The sequence below is a fragment of the Eublepharis macularius genome, chromosome 2 (genome assembly GCF_028583425.1).
Source record: "Eublepharis macularius isolate TG4126 chromosome 2, MPM_Emac_v1.0, whole genome shotgun sequence".
In the NCBI taxonomy this organism is placed as follows: Eukaryota; Metazoa; Chordata; class Lepidosauria; order Squamata; family Eublepharidae; genus Eublepharis; species Eublepharis macularius.
Window position 1 is genome coordinate 197,880,430 of NC_072791.1, and position 27,479 is coordinate 197,907,908.

Here is a 27,479-nt window from a genome sequence, read left to right on the forward strand (position 1 = left end):
CAACAAACCAGACCTTGCTATAACGAGACTTTAAAAAAAAATCAAGAGTCACAATTTAACCTTGAGAACTTGCTCCTGTGCTATAAGGAGAATGGCGAGGTTAGTTTTCAAACCTTGGGAAACTCTGCCTTCAGGAAATCACGTGGGGGCACGTTCATCAACGTGCTCGTCTTCAGGGCAGAGGACCTGAAACCAGCCAGCCCTGCCTCCAGCTTCACTGCTCTTTAACGTGGTTTTTTTGCAGTTGTGAAAAGCAATCTCTGCAAAATCTCCCCTCCTTTGGCTCTGAGACGCATCAGCCCGCCTCTTTTAGTAGGCTCATGTCCGACAGGGAAAGGTTCTTGCAAACCACACAGCCGCGCTACTTTACTACCATAGTAGCCACTACTCACCACTCGGTTTTTCGATTTCTCCTTGAATCCAGAGATGATCAACTCTGTAAAAGCCCCTTCTCGCCTGCAAAGATAGGGATGCACACAATAATGCAAGCATCTAACACCCCGGTCCTGCGTACACACTCACAGCTGCTTTCTATCATCTTAAAGGACACATGCGAATAAGCTACTGGCAGTGTGCGCCGAAGGCTTCCGCCTTACCGAAGCTCGTACTACATTTCCCAGTATGCAGGACCCCACGATCTCGTTGCCTATTGGGAGTTGTAGTCTTTATGTCGTAAGAAGTTTCTGCTTTGCATGTGCTGCATGGCCACTCTTGGGGAGTAATCTCACGGTATTTAAACAAGTACAGTCCCAAAATAGTTCTTGCTAGGGACATATCTACATCACAAGACTGCAATCTCTGAGCCTATGGATGTTTACTCCGAAGTTAGCCCACTGAATTCAATGGGGATGGAGCTTATGCAAACAGGTTAGAACTGAAGCCTAAACGTGTTGCTTTGACCATTCGCTCTTTCCAGAGAACTTTTCGAGGGTTGGTGCTCTCCAAACAATAATTCTAACATTCCCAAAACTAACATTCCCAAAATTGTTTAGAAGACGCTTGAAGCGGTATGAAGCTAAAATAATTTTGCAGTATGTATGTATATTTTTGTTTTCTTTACAACGCTTCTCTTGCCACCTTGCACATGGGCAAAATCAACAGGGGCCATACGCATGTATTCTCTGGTGGCTCCCACCTTATGGAATGGCCTACCTGTGCATTTTGTCTACCTGCAATTTTTGTGTTGTTTGCAGGGTTTTATAGGCTGGGGTTGATGCTAGAGTGGTTTTTAATTATTTGTATTAGGCTGTTATTTTATTGTGATTATATTGAATATTATGTTTTTGTATTGGTTTTAACAGTTGTAATTGTTGTGAACTGCCTCGAGATCTTAATTGAAGAGACATGATATAAAGCTGAATAAAAAATAAAGTTGTAAAAAATAAAAAGAGGTCAGAAAAGCTGCCACTCTCCCGGCTTTCTGCAAGCTATGCAGAACTGAATTATTCAAGAGGGCTTTTTACTCAGATAGGAGGGCTGTACTGTAATTAAGTTGCATGAAAGAGATGCATCAGTAGACAGAAAGGGACTATAGCCTTTGCTACTGCATATTGTATATTGCTGTACCTATGATCCTACTTGGATTTTCAAGGTTGTTTAATGTGTCTTAGAATTGCTTATACTCTATTTCAGCATTTCTTCAACTCTGTATTGGATTTCTGTTGGTTTTAAATCTTTGCAAATTTGTATTTATGTACCCTATTATGATGTTTATTGAAATTTCAGCCTATTATTAGTTAAATTTAGTTGACCCATTGGTCTTTGATTACTTAGTAATTCTTGTGTATACTTTAATATTTAGCGTCTTTCAATGTTTTGATTTCTAACTTCTGATGTATGTTGTTTTTAAGCTGTTATTGTGCAATTTTTCTCTATTTTAATACAGTTTATTTAAAGCTGGGGGGGGGGAGAAATGTCTTTGATAGTGAGTGACTGTACTGACTCATACTTTGTCATTGGTCCTGAGTCTCACAAGAAAGGCAGACAACAAACAAACAAACCTTACAACTTGCTCACAACACAGCTTATTGATAAGGCCAGCAAGGTTGCACAGAGCGTCTCTACTAGCCTCCTTCTTCATGACCTAATAATCAGGTTGAAGTTCGTACCATGTGGTTAAAAAAATAAACTTGTTATACCACAGCCCTAAAATGCCCATATTAGCACAGCTCATGCAGGTGCATCTCCAGATATGCTGGCGTACCTTCGAAATGCCTTTAGCCATTCAGAAGCACAGTTTAGAATATTTATTTAATATATTTTTATCCCACTGTTCCACCAAGAAGTTCAGGGCAGCATACATTTATTATAACATCACTTCAAAAAATAAATGTTGATTATCACTGTCTGACATTATTTAAAATATTTATCTTTCCCCTCAGAACCTTACCCCTAAATTGGTTTATACAACACCAGAATATTAATCCGGTCAGTTTGTTTTATTGCAGGTAATGTGGCCCACAGATGCCTAGGGTGACAAGATTCCCCCCCCCCCCAGATAACTTTCTGTTTCTCCCTCCTTTCTGTCTCTCCCTCCCTCTTCTGAAATACCAGGGTTGAGCTTGTAGCTAGATTCCAGTTCAACTGCAAGGTACTCCGTTGGAAGGACTGCTCAAAAGTAACCAGGCTGTCAAAAGTAACCAAGCTGTTTGAGATGAGTGAAAGATGGTGTTATAAGAAGGGAGGATGAGCAAACTCCTCAACAACAGTTAGCACCTGGGGAACAGACCAGAGCTGGCACTAAGGTGGTGTCACAGGAATCCAGTGACACCTTAGATTTATTTCAGCAAGAACCAGAGCTCATTTCTTCAGGTGTACTAGAATGTAAACCCATCAGACAGATTCATTCATAGTCACAACAGAAAGGTGAAGTGTAATTCTATTCAATGAAGTGTAATTCTATTTAAATATATGTGTAAATTTGCATCTATAAATATGTAGTTTTACCTTTCCCACTGCACCCCCACGCTAAAGAGCTACCCTAGTTATGCCCAACATGCCATGGACCAATGCTGCTTCATGTAATGGGAGCAAATGACTGGCAAACTTAACTCTTGTTGCCTTGGAAACTGTTTATTGTGGGGAATGATGCCTTTATAGGGACAGTTTCAGGCAGGCAGCTGTGTTGGTCTGTAGTAAAAGAGCAAGATTTAACTTCAGTAACACCTTAAAGACCACCTACATTTCCCGGATATGAGCTTTCAGGAGCTTTGATTCTTGCTAACTCACATCATGGAAATCTAGTTGGTCTTTAAGGTGCTACTGGACTTGACGTTTGCTCTTGGGACAGGGACTATAGACTGTGCCATTGGGTACTGTCTGCTGATGTAGATATGCTCCTATAAGGGAGTTTCCACGTTGCTAAAAATGCCATATTAACTAGTTCTGCTTTGTTTCAGAAAGATTTGATCTGTCTTCGGCTTCATGCTTGTTTTCAAATTTTCTGCTACCATTCCCTATTATATTTGCTCAGTGAATGTCCTAGCTGTTGATTCGCTTGTACTGTGTAACGCGCCTTGGATTACACAGTGAGAAAGGGATGATGATGATCATGACCTTCTTCTGGGGGAGATTGGCCAGGCGGGGGAGTCTGGAAACACACCTCTGATTTTTTTTACTGTTCCCACGCATTGGGGCAAGACTGAGGCAGGGCTGAGGTTATGAGTGGTAGAGGCGGGCGGGAAAAGGCCTAGTGGCATAGTTGTCCCCTCTCCTCACAGCCAGGCGAAAGGTTTGTTGGCTGAGACTCCGCGCTCCGCTGGGTGCCCCTCGGCCGAGCCCCCCAACCCCTCCATCGCATCCCACCCTCATCCCATCGGGTCCTCCTTCGCCAGCCACTCGCGGCTTCGGGTTTCCCGCTTCCTCCCCTCCTCCACTGACGCAGTCCGTGCTGCACCAGATCCTAACATGGCGGCGGCGAGGTGGTGAAGAGCGCGGCGGGAGGGAGATTCAAGGCCCAGCGGGTGAGTGTCGGGCCCAGCCGCTTCTCTGCGAGGGCCCCGGGGTCGCTTCGCCCACAAATTTACGTGGAGGCTTGAGGGAGGAATCGTCTCCCCGAACTGTGGCGGGGAGGCGGCGGCGAAGGAGGAAGAGTGCAAAAGGGGGGTTTGCTCTCTTCCAGTTTGAATGTGCCTCACGCCGACTTGGTGGAAGAGGCGGCCTTTTTTTACTCCCGGCGAGAGCTGAGGGCTCTGCTAAAGGGAGAGTCGCCCCCTCTCCACAAGTCAAGGGGGGAGAGAGAAAGGGGAGCGCGGTGGCTTCTTGGCCGAGAGCGGCTGAGGAGGGAGAGAAATATCGGGCCCTGATCAAGAAGGGGCGGGGGGGGGGAGAGGTCTGTTCTGATTATTGTAATATTTGTGCAAAACGCATCGGGAAGCGTGAAGGAAGGACGAGGCGGACACTCTTCGTGCTGTTTATTTTATTTATTTATTCTTGTGTGCAAAGTGCTTTACAATTCCCGACGGGTTTTGAGGGTGGGAAGTGGCACCTCTGCCATTGGGGGTGGTGGGAGGAACGTGGCTTGAGTAGCAACCTAGCAGAGAGGAATAAGGAGAGACAAGTACGAAGTGGTGGTGAAATAACAGACCCAATGTGGGGGTGGGGGTGGGGGAGAAGAGATGGAGAAGTAAACATAACTAATTGCTTTAAGTACTCTGTAACAACACTGGGGAAAGGTAAAGGGCTGCCTTTCAAGGTGCGGTTATTGTCTCACGTTGTAGACAAGTCGGTAATACAATATTTGTGCCTAACTTTGGAGTTCTCTGTTTTTCTTTGGCTCCTTTATGTAGTGGAGTGTACTGAATTCTGAACTTCTTAAAAAAAAGTTCATACGGGAGGGAAAGGGAATGTGTGATGAGGAAAGTGCAAATCATGTGCCTAAGAAAATGTGCATTCTGAAATGTAAGAAATGAACAATGAAGGGAATGTGTTAAAATGTAGGGCCTTTGCCGCTTTAATTTTCACAGTGGATGGAAGTGAGGAGTGGGGTCTTTTGGAACCTGCATTCTGTGTATTTCATAAATGATCTGGAGTCAGTGCTGAGGCATCAGTGTTTGAAGGTGGCACCAAATGTATTCAGAATGATGAAATCTAAAGCTTGAGAGGGATCTCTCCAAAGTGGGCAAATCAGCAGCAGAATAGCGGACAAAGTTCAACAATGTATGGATCCTGTGCGATGACATGTTGGAGATCTCCTGTCTTCTTCCATTTTTTTAAATAGCGGTGAGGGTGGGGACTGGGTTGGGATTTTATCCTCCCACCTCACTATTTTCAGCATAAAAAGTGGCTCTTCCTTCTCCCCTCAGGCTATTCCAGGCAAATAGTAGCTTAGTTGGTGAGGCGGTTTGCTTTCGCAAAAGCAGTGCAAAAGCAAGAGTTAAATTCCACTCCCATCACCCTTCCACGGTCCTGATTTAGTTCTGTCTTGCCTACAGATAACAGTGAATAAAAATTAGGGAGATAAGAGATCTGATCACGGATCTCCTGTTTCTCGTCTGGTTCAGCCAAGTGAATGCAAAGTGATACATGTTCAGGGGGAAAAGTTTAACTTTGCCTGTATGTTGATGGGGTTAGAATTGACTGACTAACCTGGAAATAGGTCTTAGGGGAGACACTTAAGTGGCAGTGGTGGCTCAGTGTGCGGAGGCAACAAAAGGACAAACTCAGGGAGCAATCCTAAGCAGGTCTATTCAGAATTAAGTTCCTCTTTATTCAGTGGGGCTTACTCACAGGAAAGTGCTCTTAGGACTGCAGCCTCAGTGTTGGGAATTATTAGGAAAAAAGAGTTAATAAAATGGTATCGCAGTGCTTTTGAGTTAAATCTCTGATGCAACCACATTTGGTTGCCCTATATCAAAAAGTATATCATGGCAGTAGAAAAGAATGTATAAGACAAGAACTCCGTCATGCAACAAAATTGATTGCCAATAGATGCAGAATAAATTGTAAGTACTATTTCATGTAATATGTAGTTGATTTGGGGAACTCAGTGCTGCAGGATAATGTGACAGCATTTTAAAACAGATTCATGAAAGATATATCCACGACCATGTCCTCTGAACATAACAGCTTGTGTTCCAGCTCTGAATACCAAACATTATATCTCTGAATACCAAACATTAGGGGTATACAGTGGGAGAAGGCTGCTGCCCAACCTTGGCTATTATAGTATTCTGGTCTTGATTGGGCTGCAGGTTTGATTCAGTAGGGTTGTTCTTAACCCGTGGAAACTGGCAATGGACTAACAGGTTGTTTACCAATAGCGTTATAGCCCTGTTGATACGTTACACTGAACACATATGTGTCCTGTGTGTATATGCATGCATCTGTTTGTGAGAAGGAGCCAGCATATGCTCACTTGATAAATGAAATCTGGGACCAGTACTTGGATAAATGTGCAGTTTCAGTTGGATGTTCAACTGTACATGCATTGAATGTAACATGAGAATTACTCAGTACACATATAAAGAAAAATCAAGCGTACACTGTACAGATTGTATGTTAACAGGGCTTCTCCTGACCACGTTAGGAATAAATCCACTGATATTACTGAATGCGAGTGTGAAGCCTAACTGCCCATTCCTGTGCATATATACTTGGGAACCATCTTCCACTGAATTCAAGGGGACTCACTTCCATGTATGTTTGTAGGGTTGCAGGTTTAACCTGAAACAAGTTTCCTGTGTCTACAACTCTGATGAACTATGTACCTGAACTTAACTGTTTTGGAAAATAACAGTCATCTTCCTTGCAGCTGTAGTGTTAAGAACTCCTGTGTAAACACAATAATTTGATCATTCTAGCAGCCAGCCACTAGACAGACGACCCCTGGGATGCTGTTGTAGAGTTTCAGTCAATAATCTTCTTTTCCATAATTACGTTCCTACCACAGCCACATTGGTAAGTGTGCTACATATCAAGTCCAAACCACAACACTGTGTCACTCTAGAGTCTGTTACAGTATATGTACAGGACTCTGCCTTATTGCGATTTTGCCCTTAGTTTAATGAAACAAGGAGTGAATGGTGTAGAAGTGGTAGACAGAGAGCTACAATCTGTAAGCTCATTTTGGCCGTGTTGCTGCTTATGTCCTATCTGCTCCTATGTACTACCTCTGCTTTAAGTACGATCCTGTGTTGTCCAGTGTCAGTCCTAGAATTGCTTATGCTCTGTTTAGGGACCATAGACTTCTGTTGCTTTAAGTATGATCCTGCTAGGTAGTTCTGTGTTGTGTAATCAGTCTTAGAATTGCTTATGTTCTGTTTCAGCATTTCTTCAACTCTGCATTGGATTTTTGCTAATGTTATGTCTTTGTAAACTTGCATTTACTTACCCTATGGCATTGTTTATTGAAATGTCATTGATCTTGACTGTACTAATCTCACACTATGTAATCTGCCTTGAGTAGCAGTGAGAACGGTGGACTATAAATAAATAAATAATTTAAATAAATAAATAAATCTTGCCTACAGACTCCATGGTTGAGATGGGAGTATTAGTTTGAAAGAAGACATTTAATAGACTAATACATTTTATTCTAGCATAAACATTATGTGTATTAGACCCATTTCCTAAAATGCATGCGGTGGATCCAGTTGACATACCTGGTATGGGGGGGGGGATTGCAAGCAAGATCAAAATGCCTCGTACTGCCGTAAGTCCAGGGTTTGACATTATTGTGTAAAATGCAGCTGCGCTCAAAGTAAAGTGACCATTCATAATAGCAGTAATTGGTGATAATGTTATCTCACTAGTTTTGCTAAGCTGATGGTGACTGATTAATACTAATAATTAGGAATTCCTTCTTCCTTGCAAAATGCAGTCAGGTTTCTTAATGAAATCTAATTTTCCAGCTTCATATTGGAGTCTCCTTTTTGCTTTTATTGAAGAATGTTAACTTTTGGGCCTGCAACAAAATGTCTCTTGGGAAATTGAAATGTTCTTCCAACAGTTTCTGAATGTTTAAAATGTCAGATATACATCACTTTCTTATTTTGTATAGGGAGAAGAACAATGTTGACAGGTGATGTAATATAACACATTGGTGAATGAGAAAATGAATGAATCCCTTACGGTACTGGCTGGCTGATGTTGGATCCTGTAACATTGTTGCCTGCGTGGATATGGGCTTGTTGAGTGACTGATCCTCGGGCTTCTCTCTCTCTCTCTCTCTTTGCTGGCCCATTGTTGCTGGTAAAAAAACAAAACGAAAACATTTATTTATTTGTTTAAATCTTCCATTCCACCCAAATAACGTCCCTAAGATAATGAACATCAAAACATTTCGACATTAAAACTGAATTTAAAATGAGTATATATATAAAATATTTAAACATTTAAAAAAACATATATTCTCTCACTCTCGCACGCACGCGTGTGCGTGCACACTCTTTTTAGGTTGGGTAGCTGTCTGTAAGCAAGGAAAGGTCTATCATTTTGGCTTATGAGAAAGGAACATTATTAACCTGACCAACAATAGATCATTGATAGTGCTGAACAGGTTTGCACATAGGTGACAATTTGTAGTGTTCCTTTTTTTCTCATTGAGCCTGTATTGTGGTGAGAGGTTTCTGGGTGAGATTGACTTTCTCAGTTGGTTTCTTCACTTCCCATTATAATCTTCAGAATGTCTGTTGTAAATCTTTCAGTTTTGTGTACTTGTCTAAGGAATTAAAAAACGCAGTTGTAATACAGGGTTTGACTGTAGGCAGTGGATTGTATCATGTGTTCTGGATGCTTTCTGGTATAAGGTGGTGCCAGCACGTCCAGTGTATAGGTGTACGGTGGTGTCTAGAAAATTAGCTTATTGCTTGAACTCATTTAGGTTTGGACTGATGGAGATAGGGGTTTGATGTTGTCGAAGTTCTAGTAGACTCTTTTAGGGGTATATTTCCCCTGAGTTCAAGTCGATGAAAATGTTACACTGAAACACTTTCATCTGCTGGACTCGAGGGAAAGATTGCTGAGGTGAGCATTTGGGGGACAGGAGCTAAGGAAATGCTTTTCTAAGTCAACTATGAATATATTGGCCTACTGTGGTGTCATGAATTGATGGCAGTGCCTTTTATTTATTATTTATAGGCTGTCCCAAAATCTGAAGTAATTGTGAATGAGCACAAAATGGCACAAGACTTTGTTGCTAGCTATGTTGCAGTATTAGCAGAGATTCTTGATGGCTTGTAATTTATCTTTGCATGATATGTTGGGGTACTGATGACGTAGGGCCATAACTTAGATTTGGATTAAGTATATTTTGAAAGAACAACTTTTTCACAAAGCATTTAGACCCAAGCTTGACATTGTTATCCTAATGAGTTTGAGTACAGAATATGGAATTCAGAATCTTGGACCTATTCCCACTAATCTTTTATCTGATAGTGATAATTAATTATTTACATTCTGTCATGGGCTTGGCGTTTGCTTCCTGAAATGAATTTCCTTAGTTGAAACTGTAGTATGTTCCATTCTCCTAGCTTTTTGACTCGTATTTTATTTCTTGCAGTAGGGGTCCCCCTTTCCTGCTGTTGAGCCGCTGCTGTGGTGAAATACTTTAAAGCAAATACACACTCCTAGTGAATGCAAATGGAACCAAATGGAATTTTAGCTTTGGTTTTGATTTGATTTGCACACCCAATCAGGTGAATTAATAACTTGATTTTAATTTGGATTACTATATGTATTCGTTGTTATCTCTGTCCCCCATTTACAAATCAGTAAAATGTACATGCCACACAATTCTGAAGAATAATTATATCAAAAAGTTCATTACAACTTGAAACTGCTTTGCTTTCCTGATATCATATTGGCGATAAAATCCATTTATTGCCAGTGAATCTTCAAAAATGAAAATGGGAAAAAATGGCAAAATCACTGGAATTTTTCTTTTGCAGAAATTGCAAAAATCTGTGTTTCACATCTCTGGGAATGATATTTTCTTAATATTGTTGCAACAGACTTTTAAAAAAGTTTGTCTCTTATTTCAGCTTAATTATATTTTGAAGTACATGTGTACAATAAACAAACATGAGAACATACCTTTGTTTTATTCAACCCTTAATTTATCTTTACAGGGTTAAAGCCTCTTAGTTCATTGTCTGTCTTCTGTGCAGTCCCACATGGGACTGCGCATGCGCAGGCCTGCCGATCGGATACTTTTCCTAGCTAAGTCCGCTAGGGGGCGCTCGCCTCTCAGTGCGCATGAGCAAGACTTCTCACCAAAAGGCACTAGGAGGCAGCACCCCCCACCCTCCAGTTCCTTTTTTGCTGCCAGTCAAGAAGGTTCTAGTTTTAAATGCTCATCATTGCAGTTTTTTGGGCCGCAGTTGGTGAGCTTTCTACATGGTGGCTGATACAGCCTTATTTAAGAAGTGTGCTACTTGCGCTACCAAAATGACCAAGACAGATGGTCATTCAATCTGTCTGGCGTGCCTGTGCGAGGGACATAACGTGCAAGCCTGTGAGCACTGTAGAAGTTTTACCCCTAAGGCCAGGACTCTTAGTTATTTGTGCCTCAAGAGAAGGCCAGGCTGTCTCATAGGCCATATCCTTCATGGCTTGAAAGTGTTTAGTGAAGTAGTTGGCACGATCGCCATACATAATACTGTTTATGTTTTATGGTTCTGTGGTCAGTATTCCCTTTTGGGTTATAATAATGCTTGAGTAAAGTTCCTACTGAACAAGACTGTGATCCTGCAGCAGGATCCACGTTTGCAGGGAGCAGCAAGGTGAAGGAGGCGAGCTACCAAAGAAGCGTGGTAGCCTCAGTGTTTGTGCTGGCCGCTGAATCCTGGATTGCAAACATCTGCTCCACCCAGCCCCCCTGCACCTGTTGTGCTCTGTGTAGTGGCAGCATCCTATAGTGAGTACAAGCAAGGAAGGTCAGTAGTTAGATTAGGGACAATCACAGGATATGAGGACTTGGTAGTAGTAGTAAGCAGCAGGCACCAGTCCACAGTTTATTCAAGGTATAGCTGTAGACAGTAGGGCCATATTGCTCTCTCATACAATGATCTCATCTTGTGCTGTGTTTCTGAGCACAGTAGTGTGGGAATATATTTTATTTATTTATACTTCATTTATACCCCGCTTTCCTCCAGAATGGGGACTCAAAGCGGCTTACATCATTCTCTCCTTCATTTTATCCTCACCACAACCCTGCAAGGTAGGTTAGGGCGAGTGTGTGATTGCCCCAAGGTCACCCAGTGAGCTTCCATGGCAGAGTAAGGACTCGAACCTGTAATCATTACTAGCAGTGTGGGAATATATTCCAGGTGCAGCCATTCTAGGGAAGACCTGCAGGAGTTTGAGGGGAACAGGAAGACATTTGGATGGAGGCCCAATATTCTTTAATACCACATACCTTTTATCGTCACATGAATATCACTTGTAGATAAGCGTACCGTAGCTGTCCGTGTGAGAGAGAGGGAGGAGCTGATGTTGACTTAGGAGCCACACTTTTGGCTTGCCTCAAGTACTCATGCCTGTCAGTAAAGGAACAGTTAACAATCCAGGTATTTTTGTTCACCTGTGCCATTTTTTTATCTTCATCTCTACAAAGAAATGCAAAACTATCCAATTTTCCTCATTTGTCAGTATTGTGTAGTACAGTTTTTCATTTAGCAGGACTGTTCTTTTTTGCTGGTTGGAATTGGAGAACTTACGGTTTGTAATTCTGTTACAGTTGTAAAATTTTGAAGCCATGGGAGTGAAAACTCAGAGACCTCGTTGCTTTTTTGACATAGCCATCAACAACGTACCTGGTAAGAGAAATGCTGCTGACATTCGTGTTAAACTGTGGTTTGGTTCAAATTCTAAAACATTCAGTTTACATTAGTTAGAATAAGTGGATCTTTATTTATGAGTGAGCTCTAGGGCAAACTCCATAATGTTTAGTAAACACACAATTACTTTAATGATTTATTTTTGTTTTTTATTTTAGCTGGAAGAGTTGTCTTTGAGCTGTTTTCAGATGTTTGCCCAAAGACATGTGAGAACTTCCGCTGCCTCTGTACCGGTTTGTATATGCCTTTTTCCCCTAATGTGTCATTGGTGATATAAAAATAGCTGAGCTTTAATTGTTCTGTAGAACCCCATACATGTTACAGCAAAAATATAACTATGAATGGAGGACTTTGTTAATCTTTTTGCCTGCTAAAAATGAAGAAAAAATTTCACATGCTATTTTGAGAAATGTAGCTCTGTCTCTGTCTACGTCTGTGTAAGTAAATGTCTTATTACCCCTGTTTGGAGAAGGGATGATAGAGTTTGGTGGGCTGTAGTAGCCAGCCAAAATCTTGTGGTCCCCTGTACTCTGCTCTTCAGCATTGCACTGAGTTTCTGTGGCACTCAGACAGTGAGAAAGAGGAGAAGTCAAGCATCTCTTCTAGCCAAGGGTTATGTTTCTATAGAGAGGCATGTCTTAAACTTGAGAAAGACAAGTTGCTTCCTGCAACTTGTATTTCAGATGGTCATCTGTGCAGTCGCACAATTGGCGTATGTCTCTGTGGAGGCTTGTGTTGCCCAGTTGTGGGACTGCGTGGAGACCATGAAGAAGAATACTAGTTTTAGGTAGAACAAGATGCTGAGACTAAAAATAAGACGAGAAGCCAGTGTGTGTAATCTTGGTTAAGTTTGCATTTGGTAGCATTTCCCAAAGGAACTAATTTTTGCTTCATTTTGTTCTTAAGGATAGATGAATGTCTTGAGGCTGGATGAATATAAATCACTTGTCTTTTTGTTGGGATCTGTTATGGAAAACTGTATTTGCAAAGAAGATGGGCATATTCAAAACATCCAGAATTAATGCTCTTTTAGATCATTTTGGGAGTCATCTGTGTATAAGACAAAGCTCTCATTTATGTAAAATTGATGCCTGCTTTCTCTGTCAGCTAACAATTAGAATCTTGGAGTTGAACACATTGGCCCCAGTCCAGACAACCATGCAGCTACGTCTGCATATCTGTCAGGATTTCACCCATGAATTTGTTGATCGCTGACTACTTAGCAGAACTGTTGAAATCCAAATTGATTGGCATCAGAAGTCAGTACTTCCATGCAGTGTGTGTAATCCCTTGTGCACAAGTAATTAGTTATCTGGACTGTGGAAATTATATAGAAGCTTCACTGAAACAAATAATGTTTACTTCCAATGATGTTATCATGATCTGGAACAAAAGTAGATCATTCCTTTTTGTTGGACTTTTGGGGGAAGGTGGCAAGTACCACTTTTCGTTCTTCTTTTAAAAGCTGGTTTCTCCTTATTTTGCTGTGCTTTTAGATTCTCCTGTTAGTGCTTAAAGGAAGTTAGTTTTTATCCTCCCATTTGCAGGTGAAAAGGGTACAGGAAAATCAACCCAGAAGCCACTGCATTACAAAAGTTGTTTGTTTCACAGAGTTGTGAAAGATTTCATGATCCAGGGAGGTGACTTCAGTGAAGGTATGACATAGCTGTTGCTGCCACTAATTTTTTACAAGTGTACGAATGTATATGAAACTTTAACAGTAATATTTTCTTTGGGGGAAAATACTCAAGTTAGTGGCCTCTGTACCTGAGGCTAGAATGGATGATAGGGCTAATCATTATCCCCTAAGGCTAACTATCTAATGGGTGAAGAGTGCCCTCAAGTCATAATTGACATATTGCAACTCCTGGTGGGGTTTTCATGGCAAGAGAATAACAGAGGTGGTTTGCCATTCCCCGCTTCTGCAACCCAGGTCTTTGTTAGAGGTCTCCCATCCAATTACTAACCAAGGCTGACCTTGCTTAGCTTCTGAGCAGGGTCAACGCCAGCATTCCTGGTGCCTGAGGCAAGATACCTGCTCTGTGTGCTTGCGGCAGCCCGCTTCCCCCACTCGCCTCCCTGCTTGCTGCCATGCCACTGGGGTGCCCGGCTCGCCAGGAGCCGAGCTGAGGTCAGCAGCAGCAACGAAGGGGTGGAGAGGCGAGCAGAGGCGGCGCCTCCTTCTAAGTTCAGCACTTGAGGCGGCTGCCCCCACTGCCTCAATGGACGCACCGGCCCTGCTTCTGAGATCTGATGAGATCAAGCTACTTAAATAATGCCAGTTTGTTAGTTTTAGATTTTTCTAAAATTCTGTAAAATATAGGACAATCCTGTTCTATTTTATTAAACTGTCTCTTGAGCTTTGCTTAGTTCACAGATACTTACCTACAGTAAAAGATTATTTTCTGTGGGGGACATGCAGTCATTAAATTTTGTTTATAATATGTTTTTTTTAATAAAAGGAAATGGGAGAGGAGGAGAATCAATTTATGGTGGCTTTTTTGAAGGTAAGAATAGTCAATTGGCTTGCGTTGTCTTATCAAAACTGTTGGTTTAAGAATAAGTATACTGGGGAAATTGTCTTTTAAGGGTCCTAATCTCCAGACAAAGTTATTTATTTACTGTGGGCCGTACGTAGCTTGTCATGTCCTTGGGGCTTGGAGTGGATGTCTCAGACTTTGCAGAACTTGAGAAGTTTAGAAGCCTTTATGCCTTTAAGCTTGCTCAGAGTACATTTAATGTTACTTTTGACTAATTTTCACACTGCTGTTCCTATTCAAAGGATCTTCTTTCTTTCTCTAGAGGTTCTTTCCCCTCTTATTTTAAGGGCCTTGTACTATTTTATTCCTTAATTGTTTAAGCTTTCTTACTTTTTGCCCAGTGGAAGCACTCCACTTACGTACACTCCGGAATCCTAAGATAAAACATAAAATATCATCCCAGTCTACAAAACCATCAAAACAAGCAGGCAGTCCAGCTAGACGTTGTAGTTGTTCTACATTAGCCAGTGAATGGAACCTTACTATTTTTTCCTTTCTCTTGGTGACCTGTAAGTGGCTGACCGTTGATATTTAACTGTCTAGTCAGAACTGAAGTTTGTCCATTTTCAAAACTTGTGGTTGTATTAAAGTTTTTATTAAAGGCACATTAGGAACAAGCTGTTGTGATTCAACTGTATTGTGCAAGATTGCACTCGCACAAACCCTTAGAATTGTTATGTGCAGTTTTAAATTTTAGAATTAACTTTCTTTTATGTTAGGATTTTCTTTTAATGGCAAGCTGTCAATTTTCTTTGCCTGCTATATAAAATTACTGTTCTTGTTTTTGTAAGTAATACACCAAAATGATGAGTTTGTTTTCAGAAAAACAAACTGTACTGCTTGTATTACAAATGCAAAATAAAGGCATGCTGTTCTTATTCAACAAATTCATTGAATTGCAAGTGAACTCCACTTAAGCATTCATGCGCCAAATGATAACCTTGATTCAACAAAAAGCTGATAAGAAAATCGTCACTATATCTAATAGTGAACTTGAAGGTCCTGTACCTGTCAATAGGATAGCAAGGCAGGCCTCCCACAGACAAGGTAGGTATTTCCGCATAATCAGGAGACTCTCCAGGTATGAAAAAACAAGAAATTCAGCAACCACTTCCAGAAGGTTCTAATGAGGACTCTTAATGCCATTGAGGAAGTATGGGATGTTGAGGGTATCTGAGTGCTAGGTTGTGGGAGGGGAGAGGGAATGGTGGAAGTGGAAATTAACCTGACATCTTAAAGTAATGTGGAGTGGGATGAAAATAGGATCTGAGACTGTGCATTGTGAAATATGTACCCCCCCCCATCCCAATTCTCTCCCTCAGAAATTCAGGTGTGGTATAGGGAAGGGCACATAAAATACTGTGTTACCACACTGAACTGGTTTAGGGATAGATAGGTAGATCCCTACTTACTAAACCTAATATCTCAGCAATAAGCAGGAGGATGCCTAATTATTTATCTTCCCTTTGTGATTTCTTGCAGGCCGCAAATCTGATGTTGATATTTTTATGTGTTTAGTCCAAGAATTTATTGTGTGTATCTCACTGTTCTAATTTTTAATACTGTTTGGCACTTCAGTCATGCATTTGTGCAGGTTGACAATCCTAATTTGAAATTCTAAAGACATACCCGTGCTAGGTAATGAATTTTTGAAGTAATTGAAAATGCTTTCTCTAGATGAAAGCTTTGCAGTAAAGCACAACAAAGAATTTCTCCTTTCAATGGCCAACAGAGGGAAAGATACAAATGGTTCACAGTTTTTCATGTGAGTATCATGCAGCTATTCTGTTTCTTCACCATTTTGGATGGTAGTCGTTACAATTTAAATTCCAAAACTGTGACTTTGAATTGTTAAAATGACGTAACTCCTTTTCCATTTACAAAGTTTTAATATATGGATTTTTAAGTATATGAAATGTAATTGATGTCCTAAATGCCTGCCTTGGAATTAGGTTCTAAGAACTGTATGAAATAAGTGTGAATATTTGCAGTTGTTGTTACTGTGCGTTAAAGAGTGTCTGCTATGTATTAACAGAGAAGTCATTGCTGGCTTTGTGCCTGTTGTGAGCACCTCCTATTATAACATTGTTGGATGGACTTGACCAATACCTGAATAGGAGACTGTAGACCATTTTGTGCTTTCTGAAGGACAGTCTGGTTGCAAGTACATCAGATAGAACAAGCGCTGTCTTTGGTATTTCCTGACTGTATTTGAGAACTCTTGAGCTAGAACGACTCATCTTCACTTCCCCCAAAAACCCTTGTTTGATATCACAGCTGTAACAAGAAGTTGTTCAGATGCTACTTTGACCTCAAGATTCAACCTTTGATGAGACTGGGCAGCCGAGGTTTTGTATACTTTACTGTTGTCCTCATGGTGGATTAATCAGGAAGATTCCCCTGCTTCGCTCACTAACACCTGTTGTTGGTGGTAGTGGGGATGTCTGGAAGCATGAGTCCTGTTCTCCCTTCATCGCAGGAGCTAGGATATTCTCTAAAGAGGCCCTAAGACAGAAAAAAGAAAATGTTCTCCTTTATTGTGATGAAAAGATTAAAATTACGCTTCTGTGAGAACACAGCATAAACCCAAGTTTGTTGCCTCCAACTAGGTGGGGCTATTAGGCAGGGCATAGTGTTGAGGATTGCAGTGTCTTCAAAAGCTTTCTCTTTTTCTGATCATCTCCCTTGCTTCTACTTTTGTGCTGCATTTGGTTGCCTTATTCCTGGCCTGTGTTCTTCATTTGGGAAGAGCGGCTGATTTTTTTCAGCTTGGTTTTTCTGAAATATATAAGCTACCTATTTTGAAGTAAAATGTGCACTTGAAACATGCATTTGCATAGTTATAAGTAACATTTGAGAGATCTTGTGCATGCTTTATTTATTGGTGTATTCCATCCAAAGTCAGCACAGTTAAGCTTTGAGAAAACATTGCTGTTTATTGCAAGGTGGTCAATCAGTGTCTGACGTGAACCGCTTCAGACTGCAGGTGGGGGTTCACAAGACTGAATATTTCTCCATTGAAAAGAAACATCCTTGCATGTAGAAATTAGAATGCCAGCAAGTAGGGCTGTAGTCTAATCTTCAAAGTGAATAATATTGTATGGAGGAACATTCAGGGATGTGAGCTGCAGCCGCAGCCAGAAGTGAAAGTCTAGAGGCAGGTGCATTCAGTGACAACTAGACCCCCTTAATGGGTTGGATCCAGACTAAATTTTCCAGAGCCGGAATGGAACTTTCCTGCTCCTTCCTCCCACTGCAGCCCACTGTACCTCCATAAAACTTCTGCTCCTGAGAGATGGGGGACCCCAAGAAACAGCGTGAGAGGTAGGGCATGCAGTGAGAAGAAGGGAATCAGCAGAAATTGCAGTTGTTGTCTGGATCCAACCCAATATGATCAAATTCAAGATTCTTTAATTTGAAGCGTTGTAGGAATCTGAACAACAGCTTGTAATGTTTTTAAAATATTCGTCACTTGTAGCATAACATTACGTTCTGCCTTTTAGATACTAATTTTTTTCTTTCTTTCATTAAATTCTTGCCTTGGTGTCATCAAAAGAACAACCAAACCGACACCTCATTTAGATGGGTAAGTGTCATGATATCTTGTTTGTGCTTAGAAAGATGAATGATTGGATAGCTTCTTGAAAGTTTCATAATGCTAGAAATTTCAGTCAGCTTTTAAAATTTAGCTTTAATTATTTAGGAATCATGTTGTGTTTGGACAAGTTATCTCGGGTCAAGAAGTTGTAAGAGAAATAGAAAACCAGAAAACAGATGCATCTAGTAAGCCTTATGCTGAAGTACGAATAATGAGTTGTGGAGAACTAATTCCAAAATCCAAAGGTAAGGTTGAAATTACCTATTCAGATGTTTCTAAGCAGTGATCTGTTTCATTTTATTTATTTATTTTTGGATTAGAGTTGTGTTGAGTATGGCTGGCTAGCTTAGTAACAGAGAACTAACTTCAGCTATTTCTCTGTAACTGCTGTCATAGAAATAATAGTTACAGAGATCGTATTCAAGTATATCATCATGGAATGAGACTTCTCTGTGACTTTTCCTTTTGACTCTTTGACAGATGGAGAGTGCATTTTAGCACTAGTTGTATTCACCCTTATTACTTAAAAAAAAGATTCCTGATTTAACATGGTTAACTCCTTTTATAAATGAATAAATATTTACTTGTTACTGTAAGATGTGTGTTGGACTGTATTCTAACACTACATGCTAGAATTCATAATTCTGATAACCTGTTACCCCTGTTCCTTCTGCTCATGTCCTGCTATGTGTAATACTGCACATAGTACTACAAGAAATGGTACGTGTTAAGAGGTCTTGCAATTTATCCTGCTGCCAGCACTTTTGTAAAATTATTTGTCAATCCATTCTTGTTTGTTGAGAAGTAAATTGCATGGCATTTCTGCCAGACTCCTCTGCGGGAGTGTTGGAGCCTGGGAGGGGGCGCTCATCCAGACAGGCTGCTGGGTGCACCTCAGGAATGGGGAGTTTGCAGCACCCTCACACTCTTTTCTCCCTACCATGTAGCCTGTCGCTCATTTCTCCTTCACTCAGGCTACCTGATCTCCTTCCTCCTCAGCCAGCCTGGTAGGTTCCCACCCCTCCCCCAGGCTTTGACCCATGCCAGGCTCAAGTTCCTCCTTCCCCGGGCCGGTTGAGGGGCCAAAGACCTATCTGGGGGTTCCTTGGGGCGTTTTCCTCTCCCCTTGCTCCCTCCCCAGCCTCTCTGAACGGCTGGGCCTCTCCATCCGCTGTGGTGGGTGGGCCACTACGCTGGCACTTCCTCTGGCAGCTCTGCCTCAGCCACCATAGGTGGCGGCACACCCGAGAGCATTCTACGAGCCAGGCTGTGCCTGCCGCCAGCATAAAGAACAGTTGCTGGTGGGGATGCATCAATAACAACAAAGAATAACAAATAGAGCGAAGTTATACTGGTAATCCATAATTATCCCATTAATACATAGCAGAGGAATGTCTCCAAGAGACTATAATACATTAAAATTTGGTTACAGATTGAGTGACTGCAAGGTTAACATCAGGTTCAATAGCAAGTTGGTATTCTACACAGAATATGTATTTTCAAGGCTGGATTTGGAACGTCTAAAAGAATGCGCCTCATTCATACGCTAGGTTGGATCCTGTCATTTTATTCTGTCAACACTTTCACTTTTCTCCTGCGTAGGATGTTTTCCATTGGCACCTTGTATCAGAAGACACTGACAGAACAACATGATAGAATTTATGTCTCTGTATATGAATTAATGTGTGCTAGTCTCTAGGAGTTCTGGGACCTAATCCTGATCTACCTAGAAGATCTGTGGTGTTGGACATTGGATGGGGGAACACCCATATACACAACATACCAAGTAATAGCTGATCAAAGCAAGCTGAAATGTGGAAATCCTAGATGTGAATTAATCTGTTTCTTTTTTCCTAAGAGTAGTTACTTAAATTTCAAATTTCTTGTTTCATATTTTTAGAAGCTGTTCTCTTATGCATTTGATAGCCTGATTGCTTTCTGATCAAGTGGGTTTTGTATTTGGAAATAGGGTAGGCAGCATGGCTTAGGACTATTGTGGCAGTTAGACTACATTTGGAAAATGCTTCATGAAATGCCCCAAATCAAAAGCTGTTGTTTATTTGTTTTAATAGGAGGTGTCAGGTGAAGGTTGGGATGAGTGGCTCCCATAAGTAAAAATTTTAAATACTCTTACATGGTATGCAGTTCCTCATGTAATTTCTTTTCTAGGGCATGTGATGGGATGTTAAGCATTCAGCAAATATAGAAGCTCTGTTCATAGTAAAGCTCTAATGCTTTTAACTCATACTTTAAAGTGGCAGACCACTGCTGCCCTTTTTCTTTCTAACTTCTTACCATAACCGATCAGCTGCTTTTAGCCATGCATATGTTAGATGTTAGCACTCCTGAGAGACACTGGGATACTGCTGAAATCCTAACCAAATAGTTAGTGGAACAGTTCCTCAGTTATCGTAGAGGAGACTGCTACTCGCATCAAAGAGAACAGCCATTCTAACAAAGCATGAGGCACAGTGTTAAAGTCTTTGAATGGGTATAGAATATACAGACTAACAGGCTTTCTGTCCAGAATGTTAAATGAAGGACTGAAGGGCACAGAAGGAGTGAAGGGCACAGGAGAGGGAACTAATCCAGATCTACCCTGATCATAAGAGCATTATGGTGAGTGAAAGAAACTGGTAATAAAAAGATTTCTCCTGTTGGGGAAATGGATGCAATTAGTTGGTCCGTAAGGCTCAACTTGTAGACCCATTGGTGGTGACGATACTTAAAACCTGGAGATCGAAGTGACATCCATCCATCACAGCAGTAGAACTGTTTAGCTGCTGTCCTGGGTTGAGAGCAGGGGACAAGAAAGGCTCTAATAACATGGATGGGTCCAGGGAATCTATGATGAGGAGACAGTTCCTGAAAGAAGAGCACAAGAGAACGCTGGTAGTTTGTTAGAGACATTAGATATGACTTAGCAAATGGGAACAAGGAACACGTGTTACAAATGTGGTTCTTGAAGGAGGGAGCATTTTGGTATAGAAAATTAGACATGGGGAAAATACTAGTACAGTTGAGCCTGGGTAGATTGATGGCTATTTTTGTTTTGTTTGTAACACTGTTGTTTGGCTTACAGATATAAATTATTGGAAGTACTCTGCTCTGTGGGAATCATGGGATGGTGTGTCTATCTTTACTGTGGCATATCTATCATCATATCCAGAAGTGCATAGTAATTTTTGTATTACAGTCTTTTTGTTATTGGTATAATATATTTTTTTAGCCTACCCAACTTTGTTCTTTGACTTTGTATCTGCTGAAGTTTTAAATATCTGAATTAGGTCAATTAACCAGTCGAATAGTATCACTGTCTTTTATTTCACTTATGTCAGGTATTGTCAAATTTTCCATGACATCAATACTATAGTGTAAGTCACAGTTTAATTTTATTATGTTATCATTTGTTAGCAACAACATCCTTTGAAAACTGGCTTCTGTACTTTAATAGTTGCTGTTACTTTGCTTTATGAGTGTGTGTTTGTGCCATCAAGTCACTTCGGACCTTATAAATTAACAACCTCCAGAATGTCATATCATTAACATCCTTGCTCAGATCTTGCAAACTGGAGGGTGTGGCTTCCTTTATTGAGTAAAGCTGTCTCATTTTGGGTCTTCCTCTTTCCCTACTGACTTCCACCTTTCCTAGCAATATTATCTTTTCCAATGAGTCTTGTCTTCTCCTGATGTGACCAAAGTACGGTAGCCTCAGTTTCATCATTATAGCTTCTAGGGAGAGTTGATTTAATCTAGAACCCACTTATTTACATTTTTTGGCTGTCCATGGCATCTGTAAAACTCCCCTCCAGCACTACATTTCAAATGCATCGGTTTTCTTTCTGTCAGCTTTCTTCATTGTCCAACTTTCACATCCATACGTAGTAATGGGGAATACCATCGTTTGGATTATCTTGATCTTGGTCCCCTGAGAGACATCATTATCTTTAAGGATCTTTTCAGGTTCCCTCACAGCTGCTCTTCCAAGTCTGATTTCTTCATTGCAGTCTCCCTTTTGGTTGATTGAGCCAAGGAATCGAAAATCTTGAACAACTTCCATTTCCTCATTGTCAACTTTAAAATTATGTAATTCTTCAGTAGTCATTACTTTTGTCTTGATGTTCAGCTGTAATCCTGCTTTGATATTTTCTCCTTTAACCTTTGTCAGCAGTGGTTTCAAGCCTTCACTATTTTCTGCCAGTAATGTGGTGTCATCTGCATATCTCAAATTGTTAAAGTACCTTCCACCAATTTTTACTCCACCTTCTCCAGCTTTCGTTCTGAAACGTTCTATATAACGCTTGAACAGATAGGGAGATAATGTACATCCTTGTCTGACACCTTTGCCAATTGGAAACCATTCTGTCTGTCCATATTCTGAGTAAAAGTAGCCTCTTGTCCAGAGTACAGGTTACAAATCAACACAGTCAGATGTTGTGGCACACCCATTTCTTTTAACAGCATCCATAGCTTTTCATGACCCACATAGTCAAAAGCTTTGCTGTAATCTATAAAAATACTTAACAGTTTGACAACATTAGACTGGTCAAATGTTCAAGCTTAGTCTGAATTACTTGCATTCCATGTAAAGGAGTAAAGATGTATTAGAATAATGCATTTAGGAAACTTGGATAACTGAGCTGGTGTACAGATATTAATAATTAAAAATAGATACATGATGGTCCATTCCAAAATGTAGCAGATTAACAATGTGATTATAAAAATTGTGTTTTCACATAAGATGTTCTTCTCGTTTCAGTTACCTTATGTACTATCTGAACAGAGATTATACATTACTGTACTCTGTACTATATGGAAGTTTATTCTGTGTGTAATACAGGAGAGACATATGATTATGTTTGTGATTCATTATGGCCTAAGATTCTGTAAACAACCAAAATGCATTTTAGGATCTTAACTGTGCTTCCACTCAAATATGTTGTAATATTTGCCCCACAAATGATGCTTTTTTGTGGGTCATGCAAAGTTCCTTTTAAACCTGCTCACACAAATACATTTTTTTAAAAAAATTTCTTTCTATAAAGTAAATGGGCAAATTGAATTATCTGGTTATTTAATTTGTAGCTCATCTTTCTATCTGAGACGCAAGGGGGATTACACAGTGTAAAATGGTGTGATCAGATACCATGAGATATCTAATAAGCAATGCAACCGGACTAGGATTACAAAATTAGAAACAATGCAAAAGGGTACAATAATATTCAACCATACAAAACATGAAATTACAGAAGTAGAAAACAATGTAGTAATAGCAGGATAGCATGTACAATAAACAGACAATGCATATCATAAACAGTCTCTTAGACTACAGCACTATCAAGTAGTGTACATTTTCACAGAGTTTAGTAAACAATCCCCCTCTGGTTATGGTGGTTATGGGGGTCATAACCACCATAGGAGCAAACATTCCAAAATCAGTACAATACAATCTATTTATTTCTAAAATACAGATTTTAATTCATGTTTTCCCTATAATATAAATGCTTAATATATTAGATGCTTAATGCAATTAATTATCACAGTGGATAATGCTATTATGTTATCTGTTACATGTATCTCTGCAATATTTTCATTTCTTAATCAATTTGGTTAGGAGCTATTCTGTACAAACTTTCAAAATATATTGTGTTCTATAAAACAAAACACCCAGTTTGATTGGGTGCAGGGAAAAGTAGAACAGTGTGATAGAGTACGATACTCCTGAGCACCATATATATAGCTACATATCTGTCTATATCTATCCTGGCTGATCAGGCCTGAAGGAAAATTCCTTCCTGATCCCAAAGTAGTGATCAGCATTACCCTAGGCATATAAGAAAGTGCCATGAGAGCCTAGCACCAGCTCATCCCTTTATGCCCTCCCTCCTCAACCTGCATACATTTATACTGAGTCATAGAATCATCATTGCTGTTAGGTGGCTATCTAGCCTCTTCTTAAATACCTCTAAGGATGGAGAGCCCACCATATCCCAAGGAAGCCCGTTCCACTGAGGAACCACTCTTACAATCAGGAAATTCTTCCTAATATTTAGCTGAAATAATTATTAGTTTGTAGAGTGTAGCCAAACATAACTTCATAAATCTTTGGTGGTGGCAGAGAGTGGTGGGGTTTTCATGGCAAGAGACTTATAGAGGTGGTTGACCATAGGGATGTGCGCTTCGGGTTTCCGATTTGGGGAAAAAAATCCAATTACTATTATTATATTAGATTTTTAGTCCGCCCTCCCCACCAGGTGGGCTCAGGGCGGAGTACAACATTTCAAATTACATAAATACAGTTAAAAACAGATAAAACAGTATACAAATAACATTAAAACAACTTTATACAATACAGCTTCTCTTCAGATGGTGATGATAAAATACTGCTTTTCAAGCCCTGGCTCATATGTAGGGTGGCAGACAGATCTTTAGTGTGGCCAGTGGGGGCCCAACCTAGCCTCCACCATATGCCTGCTGGAACATCTCCAAATCGGACCCGATCCATAAAGATTCGGGATTTCCGAATTGGGGGAAACCTGAAGCGGGAAACCCGAATCTTTTTGGGATGCACACCCCTAGTTGGCCATTGCCTGCCTCTGCAATCCTGGTCTTCGTCAGAGGTCTCCCATCCAATTACTAACCAAGGCTGACCCTGCTTAGCTTCTGAGATTTGAAGAGGTCAGGCTCACCTGGGCTATCTAGATCAGGCCCAAAAATCTTTAAACACTTCTAAAAGATTAAAATGATTTATTTAGGAGGTTTTTTTGTTAGATTGATGACTTGTCTGTTACATTTAATTTAAAGCCAAGAAGGAAGAGAAAAAAAGACACAAGTCATCATCCTCCTCATCCAGTGACTCTGAAAGCTCCAGTGATTCAAAATCATCCTCAGATTCATCGTCAGATTCTGAAAGTGCTTCTGAAGAAAAAACAAAGAAAAAGAAAAAGAAGCACAAAAAAAATTCTAAGAAACACAAGAAAGAAAAGAAGAAGAGGAAGAAAAGCAAGAAGAGGTAAAACTAGGAAAATATTTTTATGAAGTAAACTTGTTATGCTACACTTAAATGTACAACTTAATATATTAGTTGCTGGAAAGAGTAATTGACACTGTATCTTGTAATTTTCTTGTAGTATTTGTAATAATGTCATTGTTTCTCAGAGATAGAATACTTTATGTGGTTGGTTTGGGCAGCTTTTTTATTGGAAAACTCTTTACCAGGATATGATTTCTTACATATATGTGCAACCATGGTGACTAAAAATGTAGCTTCAGAACAAAATTGGACTATTTATTTTAAAATCCTACTTTTAGAACAGAATTTTCTCAGATGACTTACTGCATGTTTGGCTCACAAAACAGCAATTTGGACTACAGGTGTCAAAGCATGGGTGTCAAAAGTTTATTTTTAAAAAACTTTTGTGATGAGCTTTACTCTTTCTCTCTTTTTTGCCTTCTTCGTGTATTCTTCTTATAACAAGTGATACTCAAGTATTTAGAAGGCCCAAGCAGCTTAGACAAGGCATCCAGTGGTTTCCCATACAGACATTAATTTATTTATTTATTTATTTATTTACATTTTTAGACCGCCCACCCCGTCAGACGGGCTCAGGGCGGTTTAACAACAAATTAAAAACAGTAAAAACATTATAAAAACATTAAAACATCGTATAAAAAACCATTAAAATTGGCGGGTGTAGAATATTAAATATTAAAATGCAGCATTGCCCTGCATGGGTGGTGGAGGGTCTTCAGTGGTATGGCCAGCGAGAGGACAGCCTAGCCCCCACCAAATGCCCGGTGGAACATCTCCGTCTTGCAGGCCCGGCGGAAAGATAACAAATCCTGCCGGGCCTTAGTTTCCTCAGACAGAGAGTTCCACCAGGTCGGAGCCAGAACTGAGAAGGCCCTGGCTCTGGTAGAGGCCAGGTGGACCTCCCTGGGGCCAGGGACCATCAGCAAGTTCTTAGTGGCTGATCGAAGCGACCTCTGGGGAACATATGGGGAGAGGCGGTCCCGAAGGTATGCTGGGCCCAGTCCGCATAGGGCTTTATAGGTCAGACCCGGTACTCAACCGGTAACCAGTGCAGCTGACGGAGGATAGGTGTTACATGAGCCATAACTGGTGCTCCGGCAACCACCCGTGCAGCTGCATTCTGAACCAGCTGCAGTTTCCGGATCAAGCCCAAGGGAAGCCCTGCGTAGAGTGAGTTGCAGTAGTCTAATCTGGAGGTGACCATTGCCTGGATCACTGTTGTGAGGTCATGGGTCGATAGGTAGGGGACAAGTTGTCGAGCCTGTCTTAGATAGAAGAAAGAGGATCTAACAACCGCTGCAACCTGTGCCTCCATAGACAAGGAAGCATCCAGGACCACCCCCAGGCTCCTCACTCTCGACACCGGCGTAAGTAGCGCTCCGTCGAGAGCAGGGAGCCGGTGTCCCACACCCATGGACCCTAGACCCACATGCAGGACCTCCATCTTCAAGGGATTCAATCTCAGCCGACTCTGCTTCAACCATCCAGTCACAGCTCCAAAGGCACGTTCCAGGACAACTGGGGCAGAGCCAGGCCGTCGGTCCATCATCAGATACAATTGGGTGTCATCTGCGTATTGATGGCACCCAAGTCCGAAACTCCGTACCAGCTGGGCGAGGGGGCACATATATACATTAAATAACAGAGGGGAAAGTATTGCCCCTTGAGGGACACCGCACACCAACGGGTGGCGGGATGACAACTTCTCCCCTAGTGCCACCCTCTGTCCCCGACCGTGTAGAAAAGAGACAAACCACTGCAGAGCTGTCCCTCGAATCCCCACATTGGCAAGGCGGTGGACCAACAGGTCATGATCGACCGTGTCGAATGCTGCTGATAGATCTAATAATATCAGCAGTGCCGACCCGCCTTGGTCCAGCCTTGGCTTCATCGTTGCTTTAAGATTAAGTGTAACCAAACAAAACTGTATTTTTCCCTACAGAATTTATAAACCACATCTTTGGTAGCTGTTGCCATGATTCATCTTGGTGAAATTCATTCGAGTTCAATACTTAACACATTTTTTACTGTAAATCTGACACAAAAAGACTGGATATGTTGTAGCTAAACACAAATGGAAAATAAACAGATCTGGTGCATCTTCCACATTTTTGTAGTATATCAACCAGGCACCCCCAGGCTCCTACTCCTGAGCACTGAACACAGCCATCGTAGGCCCCTTTAGGCAGCAGGAAGGTGCCTGTTGATTTAATTTACGAGATTTTACAATCTCCAGATTCCCTGAGGTTGTATCCATGAACAACTAGTAACTCTAGACACAGGCCAGAATAAAATATATTTTAGTTTATTGATTACAAGTTACAAAGAGTGTTGCTAAGCATAAAGCACTCTAATTCAGGCAGTGGACAAGGAAACAAATAAACCTTTCTATTGCTAGCTAACAGCTATCTGTCTAAAAACACTTAAAGCTTGCTACCAAGGCTTCTCTGATGTAACTTCATAGCTGGTAGGTTCTCACTATTAGGTTTGGCAAATGAGTCCATTTTCATGTCTTGCAGTCGAGAACCAAT

At 40.9% G+C, this 27,479-nt stretch overlaps 2 protein-coding genes across 5 annotated transcripts in view; one reads left to right on the top strand and one right to left on the bottom strand.

The window, feature by feature from the left end:
* Positions 1–554, bottom strand: part of FASTKD1 (FAST kinase domains 1) — a 31,256-nt gene extending 30,702 nt beyond the window's left edge. The window contains exon 1 of the mRNA XM_054970809.1: positions 393–554. The gene's annotated coding sequence lies outside the window, so the exon portion shown is untranslated. The remainder of the gene's footprint in view (positions 1–392) is intronic.
* A 161-nt stretch (positions 555–715) lies between these two features.
* The window catches only part of PPIG (peptidylprolyl isomerase G), a 32,566-nt gene continuing 5,802 nt past the window's right edge, over positions 716–27,479 (top strand). Inside the window, exons 1-10 of one of the 4 annotated variants that reach the window (XM_054971081.1) lie at positions 3,755–3,962; positions 9,500–9,635; positions 11,678–11,756; positions 11,936–12,010; positions 13,325–13,432; positions 14,240–14,284; positions 15,995–16,082; positions 17,874–17,903; positions 18,021–18,160; positions 24,720–24,927. In XM_054971081.1, the coding sequence (XP_054827056.1) occupies positions 11,696–11,756; positions 11,936–12,010; positions 13,325–13,432; positions 14,240–14,284; positions 15,995–16,082; positions 17,874–17,903; positions 18,021–18,160; positions 24,720–24,927 (755 nt within the window). In that variant the 5' untranslated portion in view covers positions 3,755–3,962; positions 9,500–9,635; positions 11,678–11,695. Of the gene's footprint in view, positions 868–3,754; positions 3,963–9,499; positions 9,636–11,677; positions 11,757–11,935; positions 12,011–13,324; positions 13,433–14,239; positions 14,285–15,994; positions 16,083–17,873; positions 17,904–18,020; positions 18,161–24,719; positions 24,928–27,479 lie in introns of those variants that run through there. The other 3 variants (XM_054971082.1, XM_054971083.1, XM_054971080.1) reach the window with 3 other exon arrangements.